The sequence below is a fragment of the Bos grunniens genome, chromosome 18, assembly GCF_055505025.1.
Source record: "Bos grunniens cultivar Pamir isolate PY7600 chromosome 18, Bosgru_T2T1.0, whole genome shotgun sequence".
NCBI classification, from domain to species: Eukaryota; Metazoa; Chordata; class Mammalia; order Artiodactyla; family Bovidae; genus Bos; species Bos grunniens.
In genome coordinates this window covers 35,256,282-35,283,547 of record NC_141182.1, presented here as the reverse complement: position 1 = coordinate 35,283,547, position 27,266 = coordinate 35,256,282, and the positions used below count along the sequence as shown (strand labels likewise).

The 27,266-nt window shown below is 49.9% G+C and overlaps 3 protein-coding genes across 22 annotated transcripts in view; 1 reads left to right on the top strand and 2 right to left on the bottom strand.

Moving 5' to 3' along the window:
• Window positions 1–7,444, bottom strand: part of CTCF (CCCTC-binding factor) — a 45,761-nt gene extending 38,317 nt beyond the window's left edge. For 4 of the 11 annotated variants that reach the window (XM_086351157.1, XM_086351163.1, XM_086351156.1 and 1 more), the window contains exons 1-3: window positions 7,246–7,444; window positions 3,248–3,364; window positions 1,701–1,813 (exon numbers count right to left, since the gene is read on the bottom strand). The gene's annotated coding sequence lies outside the window, so the exon portion shown is untranslated. Of the gene's footprint in view, window positions 1–1,295; window positions 1,377–1,700; window positions 1,814–3,247; window positions 3,365–5,197; window positions 5,922–6,049; window positions 6,180–7,245 lie in introns of those variants that run through there. The other 7 variants (XM_086351158.1, XM_086351164.1, XM_086351160.1 and 4 more) reach the window with 4 other exon arrangements.
• LOC147353426 (uncharacterized) lies at window positions 6,318–17,748 on the top strand. The gene is made up of 4 exons (XM_086351322.1): window positions 6,318–6,705; window positions 11,117–11,237; window positions 11,690–11,888; window positions 17,618–17,748. Exons 1-3 carry the CDS (start codon window positions 6,318–6,320, stop codon window positions 11,757–11,759), a joined length of 579 nt encoding a protein of 192 aa, XP_086207448.1. The 3' UTR covers window positions 11,760–11,888; window positions 17,618–17,748.
• A 2,473-nt stretch (window positions 17,749–20,221) lies between these two features.
• RIPOR1 (RHO family interacting cell polarization regulator 1) overlaps window positions 20,222–27,266 on the bottom strand; it is a 45,651-nt gene continuing 38,606 nt past the window's right edge. For 5 of the 10 annotated variants that reach the window (XM_086351069.1, XM_086351070.1, XM_086351067.1 and 2 more), the window contains 17 exons: window positions 27,169–27,222; window positions 26,860–27,012; window positions 26,685–26,748; window positions 26,553–26,596; window positions 26,349–26,474; window positions 25,805–25,953; window positions 25,602–25,731; window positions 23,835–25,526; window positions 23,630–23,751; window positions 22,626–22,758; window positions 22,228–22,363; window positions 21,944–22,105; window positions 21,532–21,687; window positions 21,146–21,342; window positions 20,974–21,057; window positions 20,776–20,866; window positions 20,222–20,636 (listed from right to left, as the gene is read on the bottom strand). In XM_086351069.1, coding sequence (XP_086207195.1) covers window positions 20,539–20,636; window positions 20,776–20,866; window positions 20,974–21,057; window positions 21,146–21,342; window positions 21,532–21,687; window positions 21,944–22,105; window positions 22,228–22,363; window positions 22,626–22,758; window positions 23,630–23,751; window positions 23,835–25,526; window positions 25,602–25,731; window positions 25,805–25,953; window positions 26,349–26,474; window positions 26,553–26,596; window positions 26,685–26,748; window positions 26,860–27,012; window positions 27,169–27,222 — 3,591 coding nt within the window. In that variant the 3' untranslated portion in view covers window positions 20,222–20,538. Of the gene's footprint in view, window positions 20,637–20,775; window positions 20,867–20,973; window positions 21,058–21,145; window positions 21,343–21,531; window positions 21,688–21,943; window positions 22,126–22,227; window positions 22,364–22,625; window positions 22,759–22,803; window positions 23,403–23,629; window positions 23,752–23,834; window positions 25,527–25,601; window positions 25,732–25,804; window positions 25,954–26,348; window positions 26,475–26,552; window positions 26,597–26,684; window positions 26,749–26,859; window positions 27,223–27,266 lie in introns of those variants that run through there. The other 5 variants (XM_086351071.1, XM_086351066.1, XR_015145562.1 and 2 more) reach the window with 4 other exon arrangements.

Sequence of the window (27,266 nt, the reverse complement as noted above, 5' to 3'; positions counted from 1 at the left end):
CCAGGACTGATCTCCTTTAGGATGGACTGGTTGGATCTCCTTGCAGTCCAAGGGACTCTCAAGAGTCTTCTCTTGTCTGGTAGTCATCAGTAGTCAATTTAATGTAAAATATATACAATGACCAACTACTGCTAAAGTCTAAAGATCCCTGCTTTACCTCTGTGTAGCACATTATAGTTAGTTACAAATATATAGCTGACTCAATGAATGGGGGTTTCAGTGTACTGACCCTCCACACAGTTTAAAATTCAATATAATCTATAGTTACCCCTCCATATATACCGTTCCCTCATCAGTGGATTCAGTCAACTGTAGTTATTTGTAGTTGCAGTTATTTACTATGGGAAAAAAATCCACATATAAGTGGACCCAGCAGTTCAAGCTCACATTGTTCAAGGGTCAACTGTATATATTTCCCCCTTCATTTAACTGTCAAAAGCCTCCAATAAAGTAGATAAGTCATTTTACAAATAGGGAAAGGAAGGGACAAAGAATTCACCCTTAATGAACTTGCCCAAGGCCATACAGCTATTAAGCTGCATGCTGGTTAAGCCTTGGTACCCTAGTAAGATTAAAATCTAATTTTATGCTTCTTTTGTATTTCCTGATACACTTAGATCAAGGTCTCTCCTGCAGAAAGCCTATCCTAACATCTTTCATTAACTTCTGTAACTGACCATCCCTCCCTGCACACTGAACACACTTTTATCCCAGCACCAACAACACATTTATAGATCTCTTGCCCTATATTCTACTTAAGCTCCTCAGGAAAAGGATCTTTTTCTTATTCTTCTTGAAATCCCCAGTACCTAATACATGCCTGGCACAAAGCAGAAAGGTATAAGTGTTCAAAGAATGGAATAAGCACATTACGAGTGTTCAATAAATAAACACTACAGATATTTAGACACATCTAAATATCTGGGTTGATCCAATTTATATCATTGCAGAGAAAGTCACACTTCAGTATATGTAGAACCATTCAAGTTCAAATATAAAACCTATATTCAAAGAGCAGGCATCATCAATAGAGAAAATATAATTTTTAAGTGCCATTTACATTAAGAACAATACCAGTAACAATACTTAGAAACTGTAAAACACACAAAACTGTTCAGAATAGATGCTTTTGAATAATTAGGAGTCATAATGTCCACAGCTTAGAATTTAGCCATTTTTATTATGACTCTAAGTAACCTGGGGGGAGGGCCAAAAATCAGTAAAAATCAGTAAAAATGACTATGTTGGAGTTAATATATTTTCAAAATTGTTTTATAAAATTTATGGTTTCAGACCTGATTTTGCTCATTGCTGCTTTTCTTTTAAATCGTAATTCTTATATCATCGGAATGGTCTTCATGACCTGGTCCAGCCATCTAGAATTGTCAACCAGAATGCACAAAACTGTTGGGCATGCTGGGCACATATAGGAATGTGCATACAAGCAAACAAGCTCCATTTAATACAGTTTAACTTCTATATTCTACAGTAGATGCTACAGGGGACAAAGTAAGGAGCTGGATGGTAACGCTGTTACATAGCTCAAAAGTACTGCTTCTCAAATGTTTTCACTACAAACAGGGTTTCCCGCTCCAGGCACTCATGCCCCATTTGTTTGTTATCTTAGATAGTCAAAGAGTTCACATTCTTCTCTTAAAGTATATATTTGTTTTAATGTAAAAGTATTTATAATTACTTACCTGTTAAATTACTTAACTCACCGCCCCCTCAGTGAGCACAACTGAAGCTCCAAGAAGATGAGTCATGTTTATCTTGTGGCTTCAAGTACCCCGGAATCATACCACTTTGTACCCTAAGGGTATTCATATCCCAGTTTGAGAACCAGGGATCTAAATAATTAAACTAGCCATAATACTTAAAAGTGATCAAAATGTTCTTATAACCCCATTCCCCAAACTCTTAAGGCTAGTTTTCTGTATAGCTTTTCATATCAGTATTGTTTCTCTTTTCAAGCAGCTCATTAGTATGCACTACCTGTCAACACTAAAGAACGTGCAGGACACAAGTTATTTCTGGAGCAATAGAACACTAGCACATAGAGCTTGTCCATCCCATCTACGAGGTACCAAGCTGCCCATACAGAAAACTGATTAGAAGAACAGCTTTCACTCCTGTTTCCTTCCTCCTCTCTGTGTGCTCCAAGCATAGCTTGTAAGAAAAAACTTAGTAGTCACTTAGATGATTCATTCATATAAGCTTATCTAATCTCGGCATTTGTAATTCTCACCTCTACACTCTTTTCACCATTACACAAATGCAATTAAACTATTTTCACATTTTCTAGGGATTAAAAAGATCTTCTTCCCAGTAGCCTGAGAAGAGAGATTTTTCACACCCAGAACCCTTCTTTATTGTTAATGAGATCCCAAGTCTAGTAGACACTGACATTTATGAGAAGCCTGTTTCAAGTATCCTGTACTGTTCATTATATTTAACAGCAGAAATTGTAAAGTAAATTATAAGTGACCCTTGCAAATGTTTCCCAAAAAAATTATTTATAAGGACTGTAACACTACAATATAAACATGGGTCATTAGCTAGGTTAACTCAAATTTAGTGAGACAATTTTTACCTAGGATATCAGCTTCTTCAAGCACAGGATTCCATCTGTTCCTCACCAAAACTACAAACTGCCACAGGCCATGGACTTTTGAGGTCATTTGTCAAGAGTCAAAATCTATAGTTCAAGGGTTTCTACAGAATGAGTGGGTGAAGTCCCTCAGTCGTGTCCGACTCTTTGCGACCCCATGGACTATAGCCTACCAGGCTTCTCCGTCCATGGGATTTTCCAGGCAAGAATACTGGAATGGGTTACCATTTCCTTCTCCAGGGGATCTTCCCGACCCAGGGATCAAACCCGCATTGGAGGCAGATGCTTTAACCTCTGAGCATCCTGGGGTCTTCCTACGTACATACTCAGAATGGTACTTAATGCTTTATACAAATTTGCATAACTCTGATAATAACCTCATTAACTGGTGTTATTCTCACAAATAACAACTGTAGGAGTAGAAAGGTTAAGTAATCTACCCAGTGTCAGCCAGCTAGTGTATGGCAGTGCAAAGAGAGTTTCAAATGGAGTATTCCTTGAATATAAAGCTTAAATGCTCTCAATTATCCACTGTCCTATATCTCCTATACTTAAGAATGATCCAGCAAATCCTCCAACCCCAGAAAGGTTTTATTACTCCTATATGTAAGACCAAGAAGTGGAAATAGCATTTACCTCTCCGTGGCTGCAAAGTCAGTTTGAGCAGGGAAAACAGAACTCAGCTCTCAAGCCTCTGGTCAGCAATCTGTCCGCTACTGCATCTTGTTCTTTGGACCCAGGTCTGTAATCATTCTGAAACAGAAGCACACATCATTTTATGGACACCAAATACACACAAATACAGACATAGTATGAAAAGCAAAATGAAAGCAAGAGGAAGACAGATAAAATTGGGAAAAAACAGTATACTTGCTAAACTGTCACATTACTATTATTAAAGTAGTGGTTTTACTGATTGTTAGTTTAAACCTCAAGACTATATTTTTCAGTGTAATAAGATAACTATGGAGGGAGCTTTCACTGACCTTCAACAGTCCTAAAAGCACAGCAATGAAATACCTTTTCTTAGACAAATAACAAAATACTTTTTTAAAGTCAAATTGCTACTTAACAATTCTGTCTCTAAAAACAAATAAATGGACTGTCAAGCTTCAGGCAATGGTAGAGTGGTACTTAACTCCATGGCAGGGGCGGGGATGGACATTACTCTTAAATCAAAGAGCTAAATTTAACCATTTCCAAAGAAACTGGCATATGAGGTACAATTAAGAGGAATTCATCTCATAAAACTATTATGATACTTTATCAGATGAAGCTAAAGAAGTCTTCGCTGCTGAAAAAAAAAAAAAGGCAATTTATAACAACATAAGTAGATAATTAGTGTATTTAATCCAAGAAACACTTTTATATTGGATTCATATATTGTCACCAAGGTGCCTCAAAAGGTATGAAATTTTATGCCCCTAAAAATTGGAAGGGTGACTAAAAATAAGATCAACTGAGGAAAAAACCCATTATTCTTGGGGTATATATTAGCAGTCTATATTCAATAGCCACATCTTTGCATTTAAATACTAAACACTGAGAAAATGCAAAGGTACAGCCAGGGAAGAGCTGAACACAGCAACTAGAGAAAGCTTGGGGACGTTTAAAACAATAAATACGGTGTGCCTAATTCACACATTTGTGAACCATGTACCTCAATGTTATGTATTACTATTCTTTCTAAACCTGTATGTTCTTTCTCAATGCATTAAATCATGATAAATCTTACTTGTTTGAAGAGGGACCTAATTTTTTGCAAAAGCATTTCTAGTCATCTGAAACCAAGATAGATAAATAAGTTAGACAGATGGTCAGCTAGGTATCTGGTTTTAAAAAATGACATAGAGCCTATAAAGTAAATAATGTGGAGTGGATTTGATGCCAGTAGCATCCCTCAAGCAAAAAACCAGTCTCCCGAGATACATTCTGCCAGCAGGCACCACTCCGAAAAGCTCTGCCACAGGATTTCTCAGAACCCTAGTCAGCCACAGGTGGCTTCTGCCACTCGTAAGGAACTCCCCAAGCCACTCAGAGAAGTCCTTGGTGGGTGCCCTCATTTTTGTATGTTCTTTAAAGCAAAATCCTAAAGCTCTTAGGACTTTAATGCATATTAAGGATAACTTTTACAGCTACTCTTAAATAAGCAGTATTTTCCTATGCAGGTAAGCATTCCTATTGTAATCTTTCCCATACTAGCAATACGTTTCTTTGGGTAATCTTAGGTCCTCAATTTATTCTCTCTGTAGACTTCGTTTTCCAATAAAAACAAAGGAGACTTCCAGCAGTCCAACGGTTAAGACTCCTCACTCCCACTGCAGGGGACATGGGTTAAAAGATATAACTAAGATCCTTGCATGCCTCATGGCATGGGGAAAAAAAAAAAAAAAAACAGCACAAAATCAAATAAACAACAAAGTATGAATCCTGGCATATAGGAAATCTCAAAGGATAGCAACCCTGTGGACAAGAGCTATACCTTTAGAACAAAATAAATGATGTGTAAAACCAAGAAGCTGGTGACTCTATATAGCGCAACTGAAATCAAGAAGCAAAATATGGTCTATGGAGCACAATGCTAACCTGGGAAAACAAGCTTTCCTGCTGACTCAATCACAGACCTGCTGGATTTATCCCGTGTGGAGCTTATTTTAAGTAAAACATGCCACCTGCCATCCACAGTTTCAAAAGGAAAGCAAAACCGAAAATTACTAGAATGCCAAAAACTACACAAATGGACTAATGTATTAGGCAGTTAAGTGTGGTTCTATTCTCAAGACTGACCCTCCATCAACACTGCTGCATACAGTTACTTAGTGCAATCTTATTTTGGAGAGGGAGAAGGAACATTTTATAGGGTTCAAAAAAGTAATGTTGAAAAGATTCCCCTATGGAGGCAGTTGCCGCAAAATTCTACAGAGATTACACACAGTAGATCGGTCAATTTCGCTTAGCACCAGGCTATTTTAATGTTCTTATGAATTTAACATAGCCTCCCTGCTCTCCTTCCCCACTCCCTGCCCGTCAGTTAATCAAGACTTTCTTTCCTCTCTCCAAAGCAACTGCTGCATGATATTGTATTAAGGTACTAGCTAGCATATTGGGGGAGGGGGGAAACCTGGCAATTCAACAGGAAGCTTTTTAATGATGCAAGAGGGCTTAAAGACATAGTGAATTTAACATACATGCCCTGTTTAACTTCTTTTACTGCCTAAGGGGAACCTGGAATTTTAACTTTTATAGTTGATCTAAACTCAAAGAAAGCAGGAAGACGCTTCATATGCGAATGTTTACTTACTGCTGAACTCAAAGCTACAGGAAGTCAGCTACTAGAGTAGTTACATTAGGCGTAGATATTTATAAACCAACTGCAACTAGTGACCCAGGATTCAATTACAACACCAACCCTCATATTTCAGCATATGGGCAAATTACCAGTGGAGTCAAGAACAAATTCATTCTGCCCTACTGGCGCTTTAGATCGGGTTGCACAATCCCGCGACAGAACTGCCTTCGCCTAGCCCTGAAGCATCAGGTACTAAGTACAGTAGTAAGTCATCGTCAGGAAGTTTCAAAGCGAGACAGAAACTCAAAGAGTTGCCTCAATCAATTTAGCCAACCCATAATCCCGAATTCAGGAATTTGTCACGTCACTGAGATCAGAATTAAATTAAGTCTTGATCCCTTTGCGATCTCTTAGTGCATGAAGTCAGGCTGCTATCAATGCAACGAGAATCCGACCCTAGCTCGAGAAAAAAACTACTTGTTGGGGAACTTGTGTCCTTTCCGCCCGGCGTGCGGGACCGCATCGGTCGGATCACGCAAAGAGCCCGGCGCTAGTTTGGGGGCGCAGTGGGGCCCGGCGGGGGCGGCGAGCGCGCGTCCCCCCGCCCGCTCAGGCGGCGTCGAGGCGCGAGCAGCTCAGCCAGCCTTGCAGAGGGAGCTCTCGGCAGCTCTGGGGTCCCTCTACTCGCAGCCGCAGCAGCGCCGCCTGCGCCACTCGGTGGAGACGGAGACCAGCGGCGGCGACGCGCGGACTGGGAGCGACCGCGGAGCAGCCGGGCGGCGGGAGACGCTCGCCAGGCCGCCGGGTAGGTTCCGGGGACCGGGCAGGCTGGAGGATGGGCAGCCGGAGAGGCGTCGGCAAGGACCTGACACCCATACCGCACGGAGACTCGACTGCGCGCGCGGTGGCTGTGTCTGGACCCTTGAGCGAGAGGGTCGCGGAAAACGGGGCATAGAGATCGCCTCTCGGCTGAGGCCACCCGCCGCGGGAGGGGTGGAGGGCAGAGGGCGGGCCGCGGCCGGGCCAAGAGCCGGCCTCGAGGGCAGAGACAAAGGAAGGAAAATGGAGTCGCCAGCGCGCGGGCCTCTGTAGCTGCCACCGCCGGAGGCCTAGCGCGCCGTAGGAGGGAGGCCTAGCGGGCGGGTTGGGGGGGGAGGGGGGCCCGGCCCGGCCGCGGCGGGGACGGGCAATGGCGGCGGCCGCGCCGCAGCAGGGACGGTAGAGGGAGACAAACACCCCCCGGCGGCGGCGCTGGCGCCGGGCTGCAGCCAGCGCCGACCGGAGCGGCCCCATCGTGACACCTAGAGGCGGCCCGCGAAACCTCCTCCACCCGGGGCCCCCTTACCTCCGCGCCACACCCCCCGCAGCGCTCGCTCCGCCGCCGCTCCACCGCTCCGGCCACCCGGCGTCCCCAGCCAGCTCCGCGCACCCGCACCGGCTTCCGCCGCCGCCGCTGCCGCCAAAGAAGCAGCTCCGCGCACGGTTTAATCGCTCCACAGGCTCGGACACAAAATGGCGGCGGCGCGGTGCAGTGCGCCTGCGTCGGCGCTGCCGGGGCCGCGGGTGCTGATAAGGGAAGGGACGGGTGGGGGGGCCGGCCGGGCGACGAGTGAAGGGCGGGGGAGGAAAGGTGAGGGGAGGGGTTGGCGCAGGGCAGCATGGGAGGCGGCCCCGGGCGCCAACTTTCAAAAGCGGGCGCGATGGCGTCACGGGACGCGCTGCGGGTCGCGTCACGCCGCACGCGCCCTCAACTGATCGCGCGTGGGTTCTTAGGGAGCCCGACGTCCGGGCTCCCGCTGGGTGGGGCTTCCTGGGCGGAGGCAGTCCCTTCTGGGCGGCCCAGGATCCCGGCCCAGTTGACCTGCTTAGCTGCAGTCTCCCGCCCTCAATCCGAAAGGGCGGACGTGGGGCGGGGGGAGGGTGTCTGGAGGAAGCGCGCGCGGGACTAGGCCGTGGGGCTGAGGCGGTTCTTGGGCGGAGCCCCGCCCTAGTCTCCGCCCTCGACGGGCCGGACCCGCCCTCCGAGAGCCGCACGGCAGCCCGCCACGGGTAAGGCCGGGCGGGTCCCCTCTCACTCCCAAGTCCTCGGAAACAATCCTTACCCCGCGAGCCAAGACAGGCAGGGCTGTCCTGGGGATCTCTATGCCCTACAAGAGGGCTTCCTAATACTGGGTGTGAGAGAAGAGGGCTTTCTCCTGGTGTGCCCAGGCCACTTCGGCCGGGAGAGGCCAGCGGAAGGCCAGACTTAATGCTTTTACACGAACGATCGTACCAGTCTTTTGCCAAAAGGATGTTCTCTATTTGGCGCAGTGTAATTGTGTATTTGAAAATGTAAGTTTCTTGTTTTTGCCTAAGAACTGTTAAGCTCTCTGTAGGCGGAGTCCTTAAGCCCCTCGCTGTGCGGTCGCCCCTCCCCCTCCCAAGGATGCACCTGCAGACTCTTCTACCCAACCAGCAATAAAGTTTCCTGAAGACTGACTGGAAGATGTTCTGGTGGCTCAGGAGGAGAACCTTTGATACTTACAAGAATCTGGTTCAGGACTGTATCTTTAATTCCGTTACCTTAGATCAAGGGGGAGCAAACGGACCCAGCGTCAAGTGAACAGCTGCTGCTCCATTGAGCTGATTGTTCCATTATGAAAATGTTAGCCCAATACTGACACCTATTTTGTTTTTTCTTTTTAAAGGAAATCTGGGTTTGTTTGTTTTTTTACTGTAAAATCTCCAGGTGTGGGCAACTGTATCAGATGTTTTAAAAGTGCATAAGCTGATTAAGCCACACACAAGCCCTGTCAGTTTGTATGACCTCTGACTTGAAGGAAAGAGTGAAGAGAAGTTCCACGGCCAAATCCTAGGCACCCCAGCATTTAAGATAGCGTAATGGAGAAGGAGATTTGAGAGGGAACAGCCAGGAAGACAGAAGGAAATCCACTGAGTGTTAAATTTGGAATCCGAGGGCAGAGAAGGATTCAGGTAGGAGAGGAATGGTCAATTGTGTTTAGTGCTGCTGAGAGGTCATCTTGGGCCAGAAACATAGCTATATTGAATTGGCTACCTTGTAAGTCACTGGTGATTATCACTGGTGAGTTTGGCTTGATTTATGTTGGTTAATCAGAGATGTGGACCTGACTAGAATGGGTTGACCTGAGAAGGAAATGGCAACCCACTCCAGTGTTCTTGCCTGGAGGATCCCATGGACAGAGGAGCATAACCAGCTACAGTCCATAGGGTTGCAAAGAGTCCTACACAGCTGAAGCGACTGAGCAGGCTGCAGAATGGGTTGAAGCATGATCGGGAAAGTAAGGAAATAGAGACAGCACACATAAGCAACATGAAGTTTAGCCACAAAGGGAGCAAAGAAATTCAGGGATAAATGTGGAAGGATATGGGGTCAAGGGAGGATGACAAGATGAAAGGATTATAGCATGTTTATTTGTCATTGGGAGTGCTACAGGAGAACAAAGTCTTGCTTGACTTTTTTTTTTCTTTTGGCCACACTGCAGGGCTTGCAGGATCTTACAGGATCGAACCCAGACCCACAGGAGTGAAAGCGCTGAGTCTTAACCACTGGACTGCCAGGAAATTCCCTTGTTTGACTTAAATCAGGGTGAAATTCATGAAAGAATATAAGGAAACTGGGAGGTTTGACCCTGGATAGGAACAGGATGCTTCCACTGTGGAAATTAGAGTAACAAGGGTGAAGATGGATGCAGATGCAGGGGAGAGGTAAAACAAGCTTGCAGTTTTCCTAGTGGGACTGCCTTAGTGGTATTGGTACCCATTTGAAGTTTGCGGTCATGAGTTCATTATTATTATTTTGGTCACATAGCATTCAGGATCTCAGTTCCCTAAGAGGGATCAAACCCACACCCTCTGCAGTGGAAGTGGGAACTCTTAACCACTGGACTTGCCAAGGAAGTCCTGACCATGAGTTTAAAGTTAAACCAATTGGCCCAGTGTGTGATTTTCCTCCAACAACATTTAACTGCTTGGGTACAGACGTGAAGAAAAGGGATAATTTGATTTCTCAGGACCAGGACCCAAGTTTTCTGATACCTAGTCTTAGGTACTTGCCTTATGTGATTAACTATTCTAGAAATGGTGAAATATTTGGAAAATTTACATGTGACCCCTTTTTCTAGAAATCAAATTATTCCCGTTATCTCATGTATACTTGAGGACTCAGGCATAAAAAAAAGGCAAACTTTTTGAGAAAAATTACCAGACATCTCTGGCATATTTGCATTTTGTATTTTTTTCAGCCTGTCACTCCAAAAAGCTCCTGGTATACTTAGGAACTTTGTACTGAAAACAAAGCTGATTTACACTTCAATTCTTAGCTTCTTTTTCTTCTAGCACTTGTAATAATCTAATTCACTTTCTCTAAGACCTTACCTCATACATCTTATCTTTAAGCTTCAAGAATGTCATCTAAAGCTTTAATGTAGGTAAATGTAAAGCAATATATTTAAGTGACAAAAAAAACCTCAGCTGTGCTTAGAATTATCTTTACAGCTGCTATGGTCTAAATCTTTGTGTCCTCTCCAAAACTCATGTGTGGAAATCCTAATGTTAGATATGATGGTATTTGTAAGTGGGACCTTTGGGAGGTGCTTACGTCCCTCAGAAATGGGTCTGCTGCTGCTGCTAAGTTGCTTCAGTCGTGTTTGACTCTGTGCTACCCCATAGACGGCAGCCTACCAGGCTCCCCCGTCCCTGGGATTCTCCAGGCAAGAATACTGGAGTGGGTTGCCATTTCCTTCTCCAATGCAGAAATGGGTCTAGTGCCTTATAAAAGAAGCTTCATAGAAATCCCAGCCCCTGCCACCACATGAGGACACAGCCAGAAGGCACCAGCTGTGAACCAAGAAAAGGGCCTTCACCAGAATGTGACCATGTTGGTGCTTTGACCTCAGATTTTCCAGCCTCCAGAACTGTGAACAGTAAACATCTGCTGTTTATAAGCGCCCAGTTGGTGGTATTTTGTTATAGCAGCCTGAACAGACTAAGACAACTACTATATTTACACTGTATCAACTATCATTACAACTATACGACCTCTGAGGAATCAATTAGAAACCAGAATGAGGTCCAGGTGGCCTTGCAGCCTGCTCTCTGCTCTCTGAAGACAAAGATCCCATGTGCTGCTCGGACATGGCTGAGAAAATGCTGAGAATCACTAGGAAGGAACAAAAGGAAATGTTTTCTTCTTGCAGGAAATGGTGATGTGTCCTACTTTGCGCATGAAGTTGGCTCTAAAGATCAAGGGACAGAAAGCCAGTCCAAAAGGATAGTCTGTTTCAGGCCGGACAGAAACAGGCTGAGAAGAGGAATATGGTGAGAGCCTGCGGAACAGTTGGGATGATAAAAATAAGGACAAGTTTGTTGCCTATAGTACTATCCCAGACTATGTCACCCAGAGAGAACTGTAGTGATTTAAAACCGCCCAGTGATTTAAGATGGAGAAGGCAATGGCACCCCACTCCAGTACTCTTGCCTGGAAAATCCCATGGACAGAGGAGCCTGGTGGGCTACAGTCCATGGGGTCGCTAAGAGTTGGACACGACTGAGCGACTTCACTTTCACTTTTCACTTTGATGCATTAGAGAAGAAAATGGCAACCCACTCCAGTGTTTTTGCCTGGAGAATCCCAGGGACGGGGGAGCCTGGTGGGCTGCCGCCTATGGGGTAGCACAGAGTCAGACATGACTGAAGCGACTTAGCAACAGCAGCAGCAGTAATTTAAAAAGTGTTCTTCCCATGGACTGTCTCAGGTTTATTGTCCACAGGAGTTCAAGGCATTATCACCAGAAGGCTGTCAGCTTACCTCGTGGCAGTAGTGAAGTCACTAGGTTCTAAGACCTGGCCCTGAGCCTCCAGAATGGATTCCTTCCTTAGAGACTCATCAGGTTCACAGGACCTTGATGCATAAGCCAAGTGACATTTTACTAACTGAGAGGTGGACTGGTGCTCACGTGCTGGCAAAAGGTATGTTCTCTCCCTGTAGGAGAACCTCCTGGGAAGCCATATTATCAGGAAGCTTCAGTAAGCAGTTAATTTATATAATGTAAATGTTTAATATGCTGGAGTCATATTGTCCGGCATTTGAATCTTATCTTGGTTTCTTATTAGCTGGGTGATCTTGGGTGAATTAGTAACAACTCAACTGCAGGTTTCTTCTCTATAACACTTCTTCACAAAGTGGTAAGGACTGAATGAGACAATCCAAATAAAACATTAGGCATAGTTCGAGGCACTGATAATCACACAATAAATGTAAACTATAATTTTTTTTATTTTTATGCTTATTAACCTACCCTCACTCCCAAATCTGCCTTCTGATGGCCATGGTCTTTAATTAATTAATAGGATTAATTAATTGAATTACTTACTGACTAGGCTTTCCTTGGCCTGGAAGCCATTCTTTCTGAGGAAAGTGTATTTTGTGCTATTATTCTCAGAAGAACAATTCTATTTCCAAATCTTCCTTAGCTCCCACTGTTGTCCCCAGGTAAAGCTTGCAATAATCGTGATCATTTATATGTTTTTTGGGAACTCATTAAGCAAGAGTCTCAATGAATTGAGGAGAGATGTGCTGATTTTCTGAGGAACAATGGGCAAGACTCTTCCCCACTTTGTGGGGTAAGACGTAAAGCTACACCTGAGGACTCCATTGCTCTGTGTCTACTGAGGACATGTGTGAAGCATAATCCAGTGCAGCAAAGATTTACTGAGTACTGCTGTCTTCAGCTGGAGAAGGCAATGGCACCCCACTCCAGTACTCTTGCCTGGAAAATCCCATGGACGGAGGAGCCTGGTAGGCTGCAGTCCATGGGGTCGCTAAGAGTCGGACACGACTGAGCGACTTCACTTTCACTTTTCACTTTCATGCGTTGGAGAAGGAAATGGCAACCCACTCCAGTGTTCTTGCCTGGAGAATCCCAGGGATGGGGGAGCCTGGTGGGCTGCCATCTATGGGGTCGCACAGAGTTGGACACGACTGAAGCGACTTAGCAGCTGCTGTCTTCAGCTCCCTTTCTAGGCACTGGGATACAAAGATGACCCAAGATGTGTTTCCCGCTCATAAAGTTTAGAAAACAAAACCAAAACACATTAATGCATAACTGTGATAATGGGAAGAAATGGACTCATAAAGGAGCAAATCATTTCCCAGGGGTATCTCATTTCAGCTTTGTGTTAATAGGATCTGAAGGGCTTCCCCGGTGGCTCAGTGGTAAAGAATCCACCTTTCCAATGCAGGAGACGTGGGTTTGATCCCTGGGTTGGGAAGATCCCTTGGAGGAGGAAATGGTAACCTACTCCAGTATTCTTGCCTGGAGAATCCCATAGACAGAGGAGTCTGGCAGGCTACAGTCCATGGGGTCGCAAAGAGTCAGACATGACTGAGCACACAGGCACGCAAAAGCTCAGAAGGCATTAACAAGGCAAGGCATGTAAGGTGAAGAGCCATAATCAAGGGCATAAAAGGGTACAAGAGTGTTGGGGGACAGTAAGTCATCCCATTCTTTTGGATGAGGGTGTAGTGAGTGATACTAAATCTTGTAAGATATTTGGAAAACTTTCAATCTCAACTGCCAAGGGCCAACCGCTTTCTCCTAAATTTTAAAGACCTGCCCTTCTATATCATCTCCTACCCAGACCACAGGAATTTGTTTCCTTATTGATATCTGCTTTCTTCAGATCCCTATGAAAATTCTATTTTACCTCCCAGCTCAAACTACTGCTCTCTACTTTTGCCCAGGCAAAAGTCTAAAGGATTTTGCCTGGGCCTACATCTCACATTTGAGCAGTAGGTTAGTTTTGTTCTCTGTGCTCTTACCTGCATTTTTCAGATATGCATTGATCACCCTTAAATAATCCACCTAATCTGTTCACTTTTTTTTAAATCTGTTCACTTTTGATTTTAAAAAACACCTTCATGCCTGTAATTGATGTTCACAGTTCTTTTTGAAGAGCCAACCAGTTTTGTCCTTAACTCTAGAAGTGAAGTGACTTGCTCAGAGTTGTCCAGTAACCTGTTGACAAAACCAGAATGAGTACTCAGATCTTCCAGCCCCACCCTCTCTTCCTGTTCTTTCACTGGCCACTCTGCGCTCTTCACTCTGTTAGGTAACATTTCCATTTTTATAGGGATCATCTGTACTTGATGCTTTAGCTCAGGGACTGCTTGGGAGGGGGAAAAGGAAGGGAGGTCTATCAGGGAGCTCTGGACCTCTCTGCTCCCTCATTTTCTCCCCTCCGAATTTTATGTGATTTGTTTAGAGGTAAAAAGGTTTCGTCCCCTCCATGCAAATTGGACAGTGCCTTAACCCAAAGGGAGGGGTTTAATGGTGGAAATTTCAGGCTCTTAGTAAATAGAAGAGGTATTTGGAATAACGATTTACTAATCTAAGTAAACCTTGAATAGGGCTTCCCAGGTGGCTCAGGAGCCCTATTAATTAATTAAAGACTATGGCCATCAGACTCAGGAGCCTGGCAGTCCATGGGGTCACAAAGAGTCAGAAATGATGAAGCAACTGAGCATGCATGCATGCAAGTCCTGAATCAACTGCTCTATGCCCAGGTCTGTGTTCAAGGTGCTACTGGTGAGAGATGATGCCCCTAGCCCTCAGGTGCCTCATGTTTTGTCTTGTATTAATCTGGAGACATTAAACCCTCATGAGTTTTAGTAGGTAAAAATCAAGGATGGAGAAGCAAGTAAAAGGAGGGTATGGGTAGCAGGTGTGGGAGGACCAGATTGGTCACCAGATATCACTGTGGTCATACGAGACTTGACAAGGAAGCAAGGATGACTCTCCAACTTCTCCCTCTAGCCTACATCTCTTCTTGCCCAGATCTACATGTCTAGCTTCTTTCTGGACACTTCTCCTGGATGGCTCCCAGGCTACCCTTAGGAGCCTTGTCATTCTCCTCCTCATTTGCTTCGCTAGGGCTCCCCCTTTACAGTGAAAAACACCTCCATCCATCCACCACACCAGCCAGAAACCTAAGCTTCATTCTCTCATCTCCCACATCCCATCAGTCTCCAAATCCCGTCCATTCTACCTTCTGAACATTTCACTCTAACCTCCTCTCTATCTCTACCTGGCTTAGCATCAGGCTCCTCACTGCTCCCTGCCTCCTCCCTCAACACAAAGCAACCTTTCCAAACCACAGATGGGATCACAAAATTCCCCCGCTTCAAGTCCATGCATGAGTCCCCAGTGTCCTAGGAGTAAATCCCAACTCCTCAGCCACTCCACAAGCCCCTAACTGCCCCCTCTCGATTCAATTTGCCTCCTCCACTCATCTGACCTCACTTCTCTCTGCCTGTATTGTCCCCTGCTCAGGCTTCCATTCCATTCCTTATTTGAGAACCCAGTGGTAAAAGTGCATTCTAAGGAGCTATGTTTCATAGGGGACTCTGAGGGGTATTTTTATCCAGACTTTTTCTGCACCAAACATATACTGTTCTTTCATATTCACAATGTTTTCATATTGTGTTAAGTTTTAGAGATATGCATCAAAGCTATTTCTTGACCACTTACTATATATTTGGCCTTAGTTGCTGGGAACAGTAAAGGCAGATGCAGCCTGATTAAACAAGAATTGCCTGGAGCACATGTTTAAAATAAAAGATTCCTTGGTCTCTGAATTTGAATCTCCAGGGAAGTTCTCAAGTGAATTTTAGAACTGAGTGAGTTGGAAAGACCTAACCTGATTTCATTTATAAGAAATATCCAGGGACCTCCCAGTGGCTAAGATTCCCACTTCCACTGCTGGGGACGCAGGTTCAGTCCCTAATTAGGGAACTAAGATCCCACATGCTAGGTGACTCAACCAAAAAAAAAAGAAAAGAAATACCCAGAATAGGCAAATCTATAGAATCTGTGGTTTCAGTAGATTAGTGGTTGCCTTGAGGGCTGGGGGGCAGGAAAGGGAAGGGGATGCAGAGGTCCTGGGGATGATACTTAAGGAGTGCTGAGTTTCTTTTGAGGTTGATGAAATCTCTAAAATTGATTTGGTGATGATTGTAGAACCCTAAATACACTGAAAGCCACTACTGAATTATACATTTTAAACGGATGAATTGTATGGTATGCGGACTAAATCTCAATAAAGCTGTTTAAAAACAAAGCAAAAAACTTGGACCAAGCTCTACAAGGAAGGCAACAATCATCTTTCCCAGACTTGGGTGGTATGCATTACCTAGCTGACTAGTCAGAAAATACTTACAGATGTATATATTGGAGGTGTAAACAGTGATTGCAATGAGGTGTGATTCCCCTAAAACTGTACTAGGGGAAACGCATGCTCCTATGATAGGAGCACAGTGGAAGGGAAGCTTCCTGAGGAAATTTGTGATGTTTAGGTTGAAGCCTATCAAGTAACCAGGCATTAGCAAGGCAAGATGAGGAGTGTACCACAGAGGGGCAAGCAAGCCCCAAGGATGGTTCAGTGAGGTCCCGTGCAGACTGAGAAGTTAGGTGGCAGAAGTGGGGCTGTAGAGAGGAACCCACTTAAAAGCCTTTGTGAGCCAGGTTGAGGGGGCTGGAATTTTCCCTAAGAAACAGACTGTAGTGATGGGCCTGTTTTTAGAAATCACTTTGCACCTTGGAGACTGGCTGGAAGAAGGGCAAGACCAGAGACAGGGAGGGGGCAGTTTTAGTGTTTAGGAGAGAGGTCAACAAGTCTGGAAACTGAGTGGTGCCAATGGGGATGAAGAGAAACAGAACTTATCAATATTTAGGGCATTTAATTGCGAAGATTCTGATGGTTGGGATGAGGGCACAGGGGCAAGAATCAAGAGTGAGGCCCAGTTGTTTGGCTTGAGTACCTAGGTAGTTGGTAACCCCGAGAGTCTGGGAGGAAAAGCAGGTTTTGAGATGTTTGATTTTGAGCATGCTCTTCAAAAGGCGTCCAGTCAGCAGTTGGATATGAGGGTCAGGAGATGAGGAGAGAGCCATGTGAATCACAGCCATGAGGCATACAGCCTTAGCATATAGACGGAAGCCAAAGAAATGGATAAGGTGGTTCAGGGAGTGTGTTTCAAAAGAGAGGAGCAAGGGGCCTAGAATGGAATGCTGTGGAGTGACGTTTGTAAGATGATGCTTGAGGAGGAGGAGAAAGCTGTAGGGAGATTCAGAGGAAACAGCTAGAAACATCAGTGTTAGCATGGCAATTCAGTTGCTTATTCAGCTTCTCCAAGTCAATACTCTTGGCAGATCCAATATGCTCTGGGTGTCTTCAGAGAAAAATGAGACTTGACCATTGATATCAAACTCAAACTGTGACCATCACCTCATTGCAGCCTTCTGAAACAAGAGGCCTCTCCCTGCAGGCCAATGACAGTCTTATTTTCCAAATGATAGTTTTTCCTTAGCAGTTCATATAGGTCTGGGAGTCCTTCCCAAGCTCACCCTCTGTATTACATCGGCCCAGGAGAGCCAGGTCCAGCAGTCAGGCCAACAGCTTTCTGTCCACGGCCGAGAGATGGCCTAAATAGGGTTCTCCAGGGATGCCAGGGGTGGGGGGAACATGTCATATGCCCAGGGTTCAGCAAATTGTACCCACACACCAGGCAGAAACCCACAAGGAAGGCACCCCCACTCTGTGGGCAAGACAAAGAAGCAGTTCTCTTCCCACATGCCAACCCATCTGCCTCTTTGCCTTTACCAGCATGTTTTTTTCTTTCTTCTTTTTTTGGTTTTCTGCAGCTCTGAATACATGAGGAAGGAGAGTAGGAGACTGGTGAGAAGGTAAGGTTGGAAGAGGGCAAAAGGAAAGGAGGTGGGGTGGGGGGATCCAGTGCCCACCGACCCAATAAACTGTATCCTGGACTACCTCAGCCTGGTGCCTTTTTTTGCAGCATGGGCTTATAAGTTTCTCCAGGGGAGAGCCCCAGCAATAGTAGCCAGGGCATGGCTGCGGCCTTGATGACTTGATCGATGGGGCGTTTGTCAGGATGTCACAGACTTTGGAGGCCCACTTCCTTCTGTCCCCTCACAGAGCTGGCACAGGCTCCACAGGACAGCTGGGTACAGGCTTTCCCTGCTCTGGTGCATCTGACTCCTGGTGGTGTCATGAGCCTCCCGTCACCGGAGGCAGCAGGCTCAAAACTGTCCAGAGTCGCCAGAGTGAGAGCCTCTCCGAACCTGTGTGACAGCAGGGGAGGAGGTGTGCTGGGAGCAGCTTTGCCCTGTGGGAAGACCTATGGGAGCACCTGTGAGGGTTTGCATGTGCTGGGGAGGGCAGGGTGTGCAGAAGGGAGGACAAGGGCTTCCCCTGCCACTCCCCATTCCTGCCACCTCATAGACATGGGCCTGAGCATAGGAGGCCATACAGCCTGACTTTAAGTAATTGATGGAGAGGGGTTGGGTGGCTGTTCTGGGGTTGATCCACTGCTCTGAACTGGGTAGGCTCGATGGGGCCAAGGCCTGAGGCTCTTTCTGTCTCAGCCTTGACAGTGCTTCCGCTGTACCTCACAGCACCCTAATTCTAGCTCCTACTCACCCTGACCCTCCAATCCACCCTCACCTAGAGCTGAATACGAGGCTCAGGATTCAGGGCTCTCCTTGTAGAGGACAGAGTTAGGTACCCTATCCCTTCCCAGAATAGGAAAGCAGAGATGTAGGGCCACTCAAATTTCCAGTGACCTGTTGACCCCTGGCAGGGGTGTTTTTCCACCCTCCATTTCTTGCCCAGGCCCTGTCCTCTCCTGTGGGTTGAGCCATGAGTTACTGCTGGTCTAGTCACCCCGCTGCACTTTCCCAGGACCTGCTAGGCCTGTGTTCACTTCCTCTTTCCCCAGCACACAGGCCATGCTTTGGATGTCAGTGGACAGTCCTGTCTTCCCAGTGGGGCTCTTGTGGGGCCACAGGCCTAAGGGACTCTAGGGGTGGTTCTGGGCCTGCAACGCTGCTTCGGGGGCCCTTACAGCAAGCCCAGGCTGTGGCCAGCTTTGGGTGCTGGCTCGGTCTCTATCAGTTGTTTGCCTTCCCCTGCTACGGCAGCCGATCATCCCCCCAAAACTGAGCTGACCATCTCTCCCACACCGCCCTTCACAGTTACAGAGGGAACACGCAGCCCATGTGCTGAGGGCGGTCAGCCTGCCCCCACCCCCGCGCCCACCCCCACCCAACTGGAATGAGCCACCTGCATCCACACACAGGTGTTTCCTGTGCTCCTTCCTGTTACCGTTTTTTTTTTCTGCTCAGCTTGGCTTCCCCAGCAGGTGGTTAAAGGCCCAGCCAAACCTCTACATACACAGCTCTAAAGCACAGGGGGGCAGAGCTCTCTGGGGATCTGGGTCACCCCTGAGGGGGCGGGGGGGCTATTGGCACCTCATTGGCTCTTCCTGAGTGCAGGCATACAGATTGTCCCCAGGGTGTCACGCTGCTGTGCTATGGGGACACCAGAGTGGGCTCAGGGACCAGGGAAGGCCCTCCCCTGCGCTGTCGCCACTGAAAGCTCTGGTGGGACAGGGGGAAGGTGCAAGACCTGTTTCTCCAGCTTTGAGTGTGGGCTTTCCTCCAGTCCTCCTAAGAACAGACCTGCCATCCTGCAGTCCCACCCTACCCTCAAGTCCCTCCCACTGAACTCGTTAACTTTCTGGGGTTAATAAACTCACATGAGCCCTCTCCCTGGGGCAGCATGAGTCTGCCAGCTGTGGCAAGGTCACAAGGTTTAGTCAGGTTTGTTATTACAGAGGGGAGGCGGCTCAGGGACAGGAGGGACTTACTGTTAAAGAGAGTCATAGGGCAGCCACCCACGTCACCTGTCTTCCCGGCCCCAGCTCTCCCCTCGGCAAGAACCTCCTCTCAACCCACCCACCTCCTTGGGCACAGCCCCTTCTGTAGGAAGTTGCCTTTGCTGAAGTAAAGACCCAGAAGCCTGGCATTCCCTGACGGGGTTCTGCTGCCCCCTGGTGGCCAGAAGCTCCAGCCACCACCGCACCGTCTCTTCCTGCCTGCTTCCTCTTTGCCTCCCAGCCAAGCCAGCTGCTGCTAGGGAGCCATTCCCAGGACTGGCACCCTTTGAGCCTTCTCTAGGCCAGCTCCAGAGTTTAGTTCCAGACTAGTCCTATAGCTTCCAGGCCCAGGGTACACCCACCTGCAGGCCAGGCCTCCTCAGCAACACTCCACCACCCTCTTCCTCTGCCCTTTTTTCCAAGCCCATTTCCAGCCTCTGGGCTTCTTCCATCTGGATTTCCAGGGCAAAAGCACATGGTACTGTCACAGTTGGAGTGTGGACACACTAGTGTCAGGGCCACAGCCAGAAGATGCTGGAGCAGGAGGTTAGAAGTGCACCAGTCCAGGCTATGTAGGAAAGGCATTTCTGCTTTTTTTTTTATTTTCTGTAAAACTCTGTAAATAAAATACAAAACCAAGGGCAGGGCAAAGGCAGGACGGCCAGGCCCAGGACACCGATCTATGGCAAGTGTGCTGAGCCAAGGCTGGGAGGCACTTGACTGTGGCACTGACTCCACCAACCCCAAGGACAACAGAATATATTAGATTTTCAGTGATAGGAATCTGTGAGGGAGGGATGCCTGGAGCCAGCCCTCATCCTCCCTGCCAGTGCCTGGTAAGCCCTGAAGGTGCGGGGAAGGGGCACTGGGGGCTGCTGGGTGGGGAGTTTAGAATGCTGTGCTGGCCATGCTGCCAGGCCCAAAGATGTGGGGCAGGGCATCCAGTGACTCCTCCAGCCTTCGGTGGGCAGACTGTCCCTCCTCTCCTGGAATGGATAAGGATGGGGTCAGGAGTGGTCCTAGCTCCACCCTTCCCTCCCGCCCCGAAACCATCTCACCCCAACTCCCAGCAGCCAAATGTCCTAGAACTCAACTAGACCCGTGCCTCCTGATCCCCAGCCTCACCACACTGCTGCAGGCTCTGCCGAGCTGCTTCCCTCACGGCTTCTGTGTCCGTCTGGCAGAGGTACACCAGGGGCTCAATGCCTTCTGGAGCCTACCAGGGGAGAGAGCACTGAGGTGGGCCCAGGGGAGCAGGCTCAGGACCCAGGGCTCGGGGAGCTGGGAGGGGAGACAGAGGGTGGGAAGGTTGGCAGGGGTCACCTTGATGCAGCCCAGAGCCAGGCAGCCGGCCACTCTGGTCTGCACATCCTCATCCTCCAGCTGGTCCAGGAAGCACAGCAGGGCCTGGGTAGGGGTGGGAGGGTAAATTCAGCCTGGGACTCAGCCTGGGACCCCAGCCTCCACCCTCCAGGGAGGCCTGCCCAACTCTCACCCTCTCCCTGAAGGCGGGGCCCAGCGACAGGCTCCGGAGCTGAGTGCTGACAGCAGCCATGACCTTGTTGTTCCCATGGACAAGCAAAGAGCTGAGGGCCCGGAGCCCGTCCCTTTGGAGCCGCCCCTCAGGTGCCAACCTCAGTGCCTTCAGCACAATAGCCTGGTCATCCGAGTTCAGATTCCGCACCAATAACACTGAAAGAAGGAAGTTGGGCAGTGGGGGAGGGGGTTGTCAGTTGGAACAAGGTGGCAGGGCAAAGAGCCTCCAGGGGTAGGGTCTTTTGTACCCTCGTGTCCTGAATCTACACCTTCAGACCCACCCACAGGGCCAGGCCACTTTGTGACCAGGGCCAGGCCACTTTGTGACCAGGGCCACTGCCTCACCCTCCTCAGCTGTCTCAGTTACATAGGCCTCCATGGAGGAGCAGTCCAAGGCTTCGACGTAACTCCAGAACTGGAAGACGGTGAGCTGCTCTCCAGGGCCTGCCTGGTTCCGGGGCAGCTTCTGGCCCAGGGCATCCTCCAGGAACTTGACGCACACTGTGGGAGGCAGGGTTGCAGGTCTCAAGGAGTGGAGGGACCTGGGTCATTAGAGGGAAGGGTGCCCCATCCCTGGTGCACATCCAGGAAGTCCCTGTCCAATCTGGGCCCTTTTGTGCTGAACCATGTGCCTTTGCTATTTCTTCCCAGTGCTCAACTCAGCGTGTCTGTGTGGGCTGACCTGGCTTTCCCTAAGGTCCCATCACTGGGGATCTGAGAAAGGAGGGTAGAGGAGGAAGGCCAGCAGCCCACTCACCGGCCTCGGCTAAGCCTGGCTGGCGCAGGGAGAGACGGGCGCTGTACTGATTGCAGAAGGTGAGGAGCACCCGCTCCACAGGGCAGATGAAAGGGCTGAATCCCTCTGTGCATTGGTCCCAGAAGGTCAGGAAGCCAGGCCGAGAGGCTGAGAACTGCACCACTGTGAGGAGATGCAGGAAACTGTCAGCAACAGAGCAAGCAGGTGGTGAGACAAGTGTGCAGGTGGGGCAGGGCAAGGCGGGAGCTCCAGGACACACACACCAGGGCCCACACAGCCTTTACCTTCCTGGGCAGAGGTGGCAGGTATTTCCCATCGCCTGCTGAGCTCACATACTGCTTCAAGCACTCGGGCCTCCCGCAGTAGCCGCTCCAGGGCCCATGCCTCCTGGCAGCGCAGGGGCCCAAATGTGCCCAGTTTCTGGAGAACAGGGGTGGCCAAGTAGCTCAGACCTCAAGGTAGAGCTTAGAGAGGATGGAGACCGGGGACTGCAAGTCCCAGCATGCATCGGGAGAGGCTTGGGGGAGCCAGAGTGTGGGAGGTGTTCCATTCAGCAAAAGCCAGGCCCTGGGACATTGGGGAGTGGAACTCAGAGGAGGGGTGAAGGGCCAGGAATGAGGTGCAGGGCTCCCTGGGGGAAGCGGCTACCAGGGGAGGGTGGGGGGAACGCCACTAGCCTCACCAGCAGGAGGCGGCTGCAGTGATACAGGTGCTGAACCAAGGCAGCATCCAGAGCTGGACACTCTGTGCTGAGGGGTCGGGCACTGGGCGAGTCGAGGCTGTCCTCAGCCCCAGGTGCTAGGCTGTTTGGGGGCCTGAGAGAAAGATGGGGTCAACCGCCCCAGGAGCAGACATCATCATCTGGTCACCAGTGAATTTTTATTAAGCTCCCCCACCCGCCATCCCAGAACAGAACAGATAACACACAAACAACAGACAATGGGCAAGTTCACAGAAGACTTCCAGAAGGAGGAAAGGGCTGGGACCAACAGGTGGTAGCAGGGGTCTGCCCAGAGCCCATCTGCCCAGGGCCACCTCAGCTACGACCGCCAGCACCGCTGGGGCCAGGACGGGCAGGAGTAGGGCTGCAGGCGGGATGCAAAGTCTATGCAAAGTGGACTGCGAGAGGCTGTGGCCCAAGGGGCGAGGGGCACGGGGTCGTAACCTGGGCAGCATCAGAGGGAGGAGGGGCCGCGTAAGATCTTCAACTGGGAGTTGGCAAAGGCCACTCCGGGACAGAGAGCCAAGGGGCCCGGGTCTCTGGGCCAATCGGGATCCAGACAGTGGAGGCTGATGCCGAGGGACCCAGGACGCACAGGGAGGCACAGAAAGGGCTCGTTCATAGCGTGGGTTCAAGGTGAGGCCAAGGAAGAGCGGAGGAGCTGGAGACTCAGGAGCTGACAGGGACCGACGGGGGAGGCAGACACTGCAGGGATGAGGAGGAAGGTGGCCAGAAGCACTGGGGATACAGATGGGGTTGAAAACATGGGCACCAAGGACACACGAGTACATGGGTGGGGTGAACACAGAAGCACCCACCAGCAACCCCGCTCCTCCCGCCCACCTCTCGTCTTGCTGCTGTCTCTACGTGGTCCACCTGGCCTCACCTCACCTGTTCCCCTTTCTCACCTTTCTCCTTCACCTGGTACTCTCCTCCCCTCTTCCCCCTCCCCTCGCCCTTCTCACCTGTCCCCAGGGCTGTCATTGTCTTCATCTTCATCCTCATTGAGAAAGCTGAAGCTCTCCAGGGCGTGCTCCACAGTGATGCTTAGACTGGAGGCCCGGCTCCGAGTCAGGCCTTGTCTCTGCTGGGGTTTTGAAGGGCGTCAGAGCTGCTGCCCCTGCCTGGCTGCCCTTCCTGTACACTGCAGCCCAGTCTGGCCCTCCTTACCATGAGCAGACTCTCCAGCCGGGTCACCTCCTGCTCCAGGCCCTGCAGCTCGGGAAACTGGCCACGATAGTCATCCAGGGCAGCCATCAGGGCCCCCAGAGCCTCTTCCAGCCTCCTGTCCCCAGCCCCTCCAGCTGCCCCTGGAATTGGGGCCGGAGTAGCCCTGGCCACTTTAGGGTCTGGATGCTGGGGCACAGGGGCTAGGGGTGAGGGAGGGAGATTTGGGCTCTGACGGATGGCTTCTGAGGGATCTGGGGAAGGGGTTGTGAGGGGCTCCCAACTGGAACAAGCAGGACTTGGATGGGAGGTGCTGGGGGATATGGGGTCTGCCTGAGTGCAAGGAGTAGAGGCTAGGTAACTACCAGATAGGGGGTCAGTGCCTAGGTGGGGAGGGTCTGTATTTGCAGAGGGGCTGGAGAGCTTGGCAAAGTCTAGAAAAGTGGATGAGCTTACAGTTATAAGAGTGGGGCTTGTGACAGAATGGGTGGGACTGCTGGTGGTCTGGACTGGGTCCTTAGCATTGGGTGTAGTGGTGTTAGTTGACATCTTGGCTTTGGGAGTAGTGGTTGCAGTAGTGTGGGTGGGGCCTGTGGTGGTGTGGGTGGGGCTTGCAGTAGTGTGGGTGGGGCCTGTGGTGGTATAGGTGGGGCTTGCAGTGGTGTGGGTGGAGCCTGTGGTGGTATAGGTGGGGCTTGCAGTAGTATGGGTGGGGCCTGTGGTGGTATAGGTGGGGCTTGCAGTAGCATGGGTGGGGCTTGCAACAGTGTGGGTGGGGCTTGTGGTGGTGTGGGTGGGGCTAGTGGTAGTCTGCACTGGACCTGTGGCACTGGCTGTAGGGCCTGCGGTCATGAGAGTAGAGACCATGGGCTTGTTGGTAGCGCTTGTGACAGTGTGTGTCAAGTTTGTGACAGTGTGGCTGAGGCTTGCGGTGGTCTGGACTGGGTCTGTAGCATTGGGGGTAGGAGCTGCAGGAGTGAGGGTAGAAAGCACTGGTTTGTGGGTGGGACTTGTGGTCTGGACTGGCCCTGTGGTACTGGGGGTAGGACCTGTGGTAGTGAGGATAGAGACCACAGTCTTGTGGGTAGAAGCTGTGGTACAGTGAATGAGGCTTGAAGCACTATGGGTAGGGCTCATGGCACAATAGGTGGAGCCTGTAGTGGTCTGGGTGGGCAGTTCAGGAGAGCTAGAATTTATGGTCTTGTTCGCCGAGCCTAGGTGAGCAGATGGGGCAGGGCCTGTTGTACTGAGAGTGGGGTTTGTGGCAGAATGGCCAGCATCCAGGACAGGAGGGACACGAGCAGGGTGCTCCCCATGGGTGGGATCTGGGCACGCAGGTGGGCTAGGTCCCCGGACTAGACTTTCTAGGTCTGCAGCCTCCACTGAAGCCTCAGCCAGGGCAGCGTCCACGCTGGCCTCACTGATGTGGCTCAGAGTCCGGCTGTAGGGGGCATGCCCATTGGCTAGGGCTGGGGCCACAGCCCCCTCCTCATCCATGGGCCCAGAAGTGGAGGTCTCAGCCCTACGGAAGGCAACTTGGATGGGCAGAGGCTCAGGCTGCTGCACCAGGGGTCTGGGGGCTGAGGAGTGGCGGGCAGTGCCTGAGAGCTGTGGGCTGGATGAGTCATCAGAAGATTCAGATGACAGGGACCATGCTGTCCCATTCTCCAGCTCCTCCTGCCGCCTCAGCATATTCTGGGAGAGAGGAAAAGACATTTCAGGACCACCTCTTCTTGGGGAAGGTGGTGCTGAGCCTGGGATGTGACTCACATAAAAGGCCTGTTCCCGAAGTGAGGGTGTGTCTGGTGGGCTCTGGCTATAGGTGGAGAAGCGCTTGGTGACTGTAGAGGCCTTGTTGACAGTAGAAGCAGCTGAGGGCTGGTCATCCTTGTCGAAGGGACTGGAGAGGAAAGAATCTGTTAGCAGACGCCACAAACCCCAGCCCTGTCTCCAAGTCCCTCAGCCCTACCAACCTCCATGTCACTTCCAAGCTGAGTTTGATGGTGCCGAGGTCATTAATGTCCACTGCTACAACCTGGGGCAAGGCAGCGAACAGGTCCTTGGTCTCACAGGAGACGCTACCTACAACCACATGGTTGGCCAGGCCCTTCAGTTCTGTCACCTGTAGCCAAGAATGCATGGTAGGGTCATCAGGGTGTAGGGATCATGAGATTGTGGGGGATCAGAGGTCTGAACCTGCACAGTCACAGGGTCATGGGGCCATGCAGGCTTGAAGCATTCTGGGAGCATGAGTATCACAGAGGTCCAAATCTGTAGTCACTATTGTCATGAAGTCACAGCCTCATGGGAGTTCAGGGGTCAAATATTCACCAGGTCAGAAGATCACGGGGAAATCACAGGGTCATGAAGGTCAAGGGGGTCACACATTCACAGGGACAAAGAACCACGTGGGGGTCACAGGCATTAAGGGTCTCAAGGTCATGAAGGTCCAAAGGGGTTCACGGGTCACAGAGTCACAGCATCTTGGTATCCTATGGTCCTGGGCAGAGACGTCACCTTGATGGACAGGAATTCCGTGAGAAGAGGCAGAAAGACGGTTTCCTCGCTGTCCCACACCTGCTTTCCACTACTCTCTATGCGGCCCCGTAGTTTCCAGCGCTGACGCCCATATTTCATGTAGATCTAGGGGAAGAGGCAAGATAAAGCAGACTTCCATGTTGCGACCCCGCCACCCCAGCCCCTCCCTTCCCATCTTTCTACCTCATACTGGTCACCAACACACAGCCTGGCGAAGCCGGCCAGCCCTGGGAGTGGGGGAGAAGGAGATGAGCTGGGTCGAGAGGTCTCAGGCACACACTTCCCCGCCCTGGCTGACACCTCACTGCTTGGTACCTTTCATCCGGAGGTGGAACTCGCCCAGCTGTGCTTCCAGCTCGCTCTCCAGCAGACACATGCTCTGGACAAAGAGACAGGGGCGAGGAGAACGACAGAAGAGATCAAAAGCCATTCCCCTCTCACCAACTCTACTGTACCCTGTGCCTCGGCCTCAGGGGCACACACCCCTCACCTCTGTGTACTCGCGATGCCCTCGAGTAGCCTCGGCCAGGCTGTCCCGGGCCTCACGGCTCCCCGGAGAGCTGGTGCTGTAGGCACGGACCATGTTGTAGGCGCCATCCCGGAGACGCCACTGCACACAGTAGGACTCATACAGTTCATCAATCTGGGCAGAGGAGTGGGGTGGCAGACAGGGACTGAGACTCACTGCTGGGGTTGCTCCCCCAGGGCCTTCCCCAGGGCCTACCATCACCCACTCTCCCTGTGACACCCGACCTCCCACCCCAAGCTGCAAGCACACACAGGTATGCCGCACCAGTACCTTGCTGGCATGGAACTCCAGCCGTCGCAGGAAGCGTTCAATGGACTTGACTTGCTGGGGGAAAGGTGTGTTAGAAGCCTGAGGTCCAGGGCTCTTTA